This window comes from Centruroides sculpturatus, unplaced genomic scaffold (genome assembly GCF_000671375.1).
Source record: "Centruroides sculpturatus isolate CEXI.00-Female unplaced genomic scaffold, Cexi_2.0 scaffold995, whole genome shotgun sequence".
NCBI lineage: Eukaryota > Metazoa > Arthropoda > Arachnida > Scorpiones > Buthidae > Centruroides > Centruroides sculpturatus.
Genome location: NW_019385527.1, coordinates 92,555 through 99,424, shown reverse-complemented (window position 1 = coordinate 99,424; position 6,870 = coordinate 92,555). Strand labels below are relative to the sequence as shown.

The 6,870-nt window shown below is 35.4% G+C and overlaps 1 protein-coding gene across 1 annotated transcript; it reads left to right on the top strand.

The window, feature by feature from the left end:
- The first annotated feature begins 511 nt into the window (after positions 1–511).
- LOC111639835 lies at positions 512–1,018 on the top strand. The gene has a single exon (XM_023385786.1). The coding sequence runs from the start codon at positions 512–514 to the stop codon at positions 1,016–1,018; it is 507 nt and encodes a 168-aa protein (XP_023241554.1).
- Positions 1,019–6,870: the final 5,852 nt, after the last annotated feature.

Below are 6,870 nucleotides of genomic sequence, written 5' to 3'. Positions count from 1 at the left end.
AACAAAGCATTGGAAGAATACGTTAGAAGAACAGAATGTGAGCGATTTAATAAAAGTATTGTCACTAGCGTGGGCAGAAGAGTAAAAAAACTTGAACGAGCTCCATTACGTTTCGCATTAACTTTTCTACAACGGTCGCATAACCCGAACCCAGCAATTCCAAGAATATTTGTCTTTGCAAAAATACATAAGGAAGGCAAAGAGGTCAGACCAGTGGTGGAGAAATGCAGAGGGCCAACGTACATTTTGGAAAAACGTTTACATAGATTTATTTCGGATCAATTATGTAACAGTGATCTTGTTGCACGTAACTCGACCAATGTTGCTAAGGAGTTGAAAGAGTTAAGTTTAATAGATAAAGAAGTTGGGTCCGTTATGGATTTTGAAAGTCTGTATCCATCGGTAAGGATAGAATCATGTTACGAAGCTTTAATCGAATTTATGCTTCGCATAAAACCGAAAGTTGGTGCATTTGAGAATGATTTGAAAGCATTAGCCAAGTTGATATGTTATGAGACCTTCTTTAGCTATGATAAGCGTACCGATGGAAAACCCAATGTCAGGGTTGTTATGCGAACTGGTTTTACGCGACTTAGAAAAACAAGTTGTTCATAGCTTCAAAAAAGATATTGTATTTCACAACAGATATGTGGACGATGTGTGCATTATATGGAGAAACGGCGAAAGGATACACGTGTTTATACAGGTTATTAACAACGCCAACAATGATGGTTTGAAACTGGAATTACAGCAGAAGAGTCACGAACGAATACATTTTCTAGATATTGACATACAATTAAAAGGAGATTGCATAACAACTAGCATTTACGTAAAACCTACGCACAATCCTCTCTACATACCAGCTAATTCGAATGACTCGCATGAATACAAAATGTCAGCATTTCGGGCACTCATTAGGAGAGCGTTTACTTATTGCTCCAATATATTAGATAAAAGTAAAGAATTTAACAGAATTAAGAAAGTAGCTACAAATTTGGGTTTTCAGAAGTACAATTGAAGGGTTAGTAAAAAGTTATGAAAAAGGCAAGAGGCTAAGAACAGGAACAGATCTATTAAAGATCACAAAATTTACGTATAATAAAAACTTCAAGGACATCATGAAGCAAGTTTCAGATAAAAAACGCTCCAAAATTGTTTACAAAAGAGGTCATAATTTATACAGTATTCTTAGAAACGACAAAAACAAGCTTAATAAAGAAGTAACAGCGGGCGTGTATAAAATTTCCTTTGAAAACCAACAGCTAGGAATTATGAAGGACTATATTAGAGTTACTAAACGTAATTTGGCTGTTAGGCTTAAAGAACACAGAGATGACATTAGTAAAGGACATTGTAACACGGTTTTTTCAAGTATGACACAAGCGGAGGCTTCAGTAGTTAAATGGAATGAAGCATCTATTCTCAAGACGTTGCAGTCCCCATCTTTGGCGTTGCAACATGAAAAAATTGAAATTTATAAGAGTAAATTAAGATACGGCTGTATCAATGCAAGAGATGCTGATGGTTTACCATCGGCATGAAAGTTCCTTGTAAAAAAAAAGTTAAAACACACAAATTCTTAGTTCCTATCTGCCCTTTATAATGTGATGCTTTTTGATGTATATATTTTTTTATGAATTTAATCCTTTTGTGCATTTAATCTTTTAGGTTTATTTATTTTTGTTTTTATTTTTATATCGCCTTATTTTATTATTTATATTAATATGGCTTCAATCTACTTATTATAGTTATTTTGTANATTAGTGTATATATATATATATATATATATCATTTACACTGCAATGTATATATATATACACATACATACTTGTCATATATACGTATATATATGACAATCATGAGGAAACATAATATTCAGAGAAATTCCCTGTAGAAAAGTGATACAGCCTAGCCAGGAACAGTAACAGTTTGCAGCGACAAGCGGAAAGGGTTTTATTCAGGACCATAATGGCTTGCACACTGAATAAAGCAATCTTTTAGTAAGTTAAAACCCTCAATGTCCTCTACTAAAGCATGGAGAGGAACCAGCCAAGTCTGCAACCGGTTGCGATGGAAAGTGATTAATTTTCTTCGACAGATATCAAAAAGGTTACAGTCATATATGATATGTTCAATTGTGTCAGGAACCTGGCAACCACAATTACAATTTTGGTTATTTATGATTTTGAATCTATGTAGATAGCTATTTAGTTTACCATGCTGTGTTAATAAAGTTGTAGTGAAATAGTCATGATGTTCCCAATTAATTTTAATCCTGTGACTAACAGTTGGAAAGAACCAATGAGTTAGAGCACCATTTGTGTCTGTTTGCCATCTGGAGTCCGATTGCTGAATTGATCTCTGTCGAAGAATGCGCTTAGCATGCCCTAATGGAAGGATTGAATAATCTATATTACTGTTTAAGTATGCACTAGTTGCCAGGTCAGCTAAGTCATTCCCCGAGCAGGCAGAGTGTGCCTTAACCCAAGAGGCCTTAGTATTGTGCAAGGCAACACATTTTTTGAATAAGTTGTAGCTTTCTAAACTTAGTTTGGTGGCTATTTTAGGTTTTTTTAAACATGCCAAAGCAGTCTGTGAATCAATGCAGAGTAGCACATGGTTCAGTTTAGTTTCGATTATGTAATTTAGAGCATGCCAGACAGCTAAAATTTCAGCCTGAAAAATGGAACAATCCTGATGTAGCTTAAAGTCTATACAATGCAAAACTTGCATACCTGACAGAAAAGCCATAGCTGCCCCTGTGCCGCGCTCAGACCTCGAACCATCAGTGAATATCTTAAGTGGATGGTGCTCATTGTAATCTATTAATTAATGCGCCTTCATATGAATATGCAGGGTGAGGAAGGTGCTCCATGCTAGTTTGGATAGCATACTGAACACAGTTATTATTTAGGTACAAAGTACCTTCCTTCTATTTTATAAATATTAAAATAATCATAAATCTCTCTAAGCAGTAGATCCAATGGTAATTTGTTAGCTATAAGTAATGCTGTTTCTCTTGAAATAGTCCTGTACCCCTTTATTATTTTAATACAGATTCGTCTGTGAAATTTTAATAGCATATCCCTATTTTTTTGGTACTTGAGAGCATCACCCCAGACCCCTACAGCATATCCCAGATACGGTAGCACAGCTCCTTCGTAAATAACATCTAAAGTCTTAGACCTAAGTCCCTATCGTAGGGTCGCTATTCTATTTAACATGTGAAGCAATTTCTCTGCCTTTCCCAACTGCACACGGATGTGAGGTGACCAGCTAAGTTTGTCATGTAATGTAACCCATAGGTATTTAATTGAATTTACATTTTTCAAATCTATACCATTTAAAGTCAAAGGTGGTTTATTAATTTTTCGTTTTCTTGTTACAAATAGCAATTTAGTCTTGTCAGTATTAAATTTTAATTTTGTTTCAAAAGCCCAATTTTGTAGACTGGCTAGTATAGAGCTAGCTTTCTTTTTAAGAGAATATATATTCTTGTCAGTCATTGTCACAAGCAGGTCGTCGGCAAAGGCGAAAAGTTCACTTTCGGTGGAAGCCTGATCCTAAAAACAGTGTTCATTAGAATACTCCACAGAGACAGGCCAGAAGCAGAACCCTGAGGAACACCCAGTGATACATCCTTAGTGGATACTGCTGTATTATACCCTAAAGACACCTTCCTGTCTTGAAAGTAACTTGCCACAAGATTGTACAGGTTCTTTGGTACTTCAGCAGTTTGAAGCTCGCATAGGATTAAAGCTGGGCAAGCAGTGTCAAATGCCAAGGAAATGTCCAGTGAAATTACTATGCAAATCTTTTATTACTTAAGGCATGTTGCATTATATCTCTAACTTTAATCGGGGGGGTCAACAGTACTCATCTGTGAAGTGAAGCCATATTGATATCTATTTAGGAATTTTTTCTGATTTATGTGGTAATTTATTCTATTTATTATTAATTTTTCTAAAATTTTTCTTAATACTGGGAGGTTTGCTCCCAGTATTAGGGAAAAATAGTAAAGAACCTAAAGGATTTCGGATTGTCAAGAGTTTTGCCTGGTTTCAGAATGAGTTTCACCACTGCATGTTTTCAGGCAGTGGAGAAAACACCAAAAGATAAACACAAGTTGTAAATATTAACTAGGGAGTCGGGTGAGTTGCTAAAGACATTTTTTATAATCTCTGCATTTAACCCATCCTGACCAGGTGCCTTCTTATTGTTTTGAGCCAAAATGATTTCTTTAATTTCCGAACAAACAAAGGGCAGATCATCATCCGTGTGGTATGGCTGCTGAATACAGTTTCTTATTTCTCTGTGAGAATCACTATCATTTTCAGTATTATCAGTATGAAAGAAATGATTTAAGAGCATATTGGCTATTTCTCTGTTATCATACAGAGTCTTGCCTTGTACATTTTTGATTGCTAATTTGGAAGAACTAGTAATAAAGCTTTTCTTTAATAATTTATAAACGCGCCCCCATGGATTAACATTGCCCTCGTCTGTACATAATCTCTTTCAGGATTCAGTTATTGATAATTTAATTAAAGTTTGATAGCATCGCCTGGCTTCTAGATATTGTTTAAGATTTGTATGTTCTGGACTACTAGATCGCTGAAATCTTCGTCTTAACCTATTGACATTTGCTCTGGAGACCGTCAATTAATGACTCCACCAGGGAACAGAGTGTCTATACCATTTTTTGAGAGGAATACTTTTGTCTGCAGCTTTTTGAATAATCTCTATGAATTGTTCAATAATGTATTCCACTGGATGATTTTGTTGTATTAAATTGTTAATCTCTGGAATATCTTCAGAGAATGTTTTGCTAAATCTGCTCCACTCAGCTTTTTGGACATTATAGTTTTTACCAAATGACTCGCTAGTTTCTGGAGTCCTAGCTGTACATAATTCAATGTCAAATAAGATATATCTATGGCCTGAAAGTGATTCTGCTAGCGAGACTCTCCAATTTTTAATATTAATTCTACCTTTAGTTAAAGTCAAATCAATATAGCTCTCTTCCTGGTGGGAAGAGAAAGTAGGTGGTTCTCCTAAATTTTGTATATTTAAATCTAAATCATATATGAGTTCTAAAATTCTCACTCCTCTTGGATTTTGAAGCCTGTCAAACCAGACAGGCGACCTACCATTTGCATCAGTGCCTATCACGTAAGGAAATTTAAAAGCAGAGAAAAGTCTATGAATGGACAGAATCTGTTCATCAATATCACCTGATGGTTTTAAATAATTAGAGTTTACTATAAATTTAGAATTTTTTGTAATAATTAATACTGTGCTGGAAAACTCACTTGATAGCTCCTCAATAAGAGAGGACGATATGCTTTTATTAAATACCAACACTGCAGAGGCAATACCTAGGCTATAGCAATTGATCCATCCCGGAATTCCCAGTATCCATGAGGTAGCATAAGGTTTTTGAATCAATGCTATATCAATCTTATGGGTCTAAAGCATACTTAATTAAGTGACTTGTAATGGTAGAGCAGTGGTCGAGGTTAATCTGCAATATTTTTAGTTCCATTATTGCTTAGTGCTATTGGTACTCAGTTTAATGTAGTAGTTTAACACAGGGCAGTGACGGCTACAGACCCCATGTCTGGGATTCACTTGGTCTGCATCCTGTCTGTACCACTTATTATAACGCAGACAGTTGATACACAACATTTCATGAGGTTCCACGTTGCATTCTCTTGAGCAATGATTTGCTTCTGCACAGTCGGCACAGCGAAGTTCACTGCGGCACGTTTTAGTAGTATGCCCGTATTCCCAACACTTACCACATCTTTTGTAGTACTGAAAAGTATATACTTTCCTCTTCCTCCAACCCATGTAAAGAGTGTCACCTGCCTCCAAAAACATCCTTCTGAGCTCAGGGGAGACGACAAACACCCACGACCGTTTTCCCCCTCTCTTCCCTGCCCAGGAAGAAGACATGCTTAATATGGTTCTCAGTGAGCATGTGAGCATTTTGTTTTATAATGTATTCTTTCATTCTCTTCGTTGATCTTCCAAGGAACCCTTGGGATAATTATCCTTGGGTCTCATAAACTGGGAGCCCTTACTTTTACATCTTCCCTGCTTTTTAGGGTGTTTAACAACTTAACTGCTTCTTCTTTATTGTTGCAATTTATAGCAAATCCTTTTCTGATTTTGCGGACACCAGCTACACCAATGCCCAAGTTGGTGATGTCCACCTCCTTCTCAATCTTTCCAATTAAAGATCATTGACTGGTTGCATTGTACTTGAACAGTTGTACAGTACTTCCTAATGAGACATTTCATGACTGTACAATAAATACGGAATACAGTCTGTGACATCTTGCTATTGTTTTACAAAAATTCTATATTCTATTTTTTATTATATTTTAAATGCTGATTCATGATAATTATATATCATGAAGTTTCAATAGAAAAACTGTTATTATAGAATCGATAAGATTTTATGATAGTTTCATGAACATACGATGAATTACGTTATATATTTAAACAATTTTATAAATCTTTAAATCAACTAAATAACAATCTATACTAATTTAATAAAGAGGTAATGTTTGTATGTTAGTTTGGATGTAGCGGGTAATCTCCAAAACTACTCATCCGATTTTAAAAATTTTTTCACCAATATTTAGAATGGAACTTCAGGATGGACATAGGCTGTATATTATTCCGTTAAACATGGGGGATAGACAGTTCTTTAAGGTAAGCCTTCCCCGTAAGGCTTACCGTAAAGAACTCTGCTTCTATTTATACTATTTTAGATGCGGTTTTTTTGCATTTTTGATTGCATTTTAATAGGGTACGTCAACAGAATGTACACTAAGAAGGGATTTTTCGATATTCCCCCCG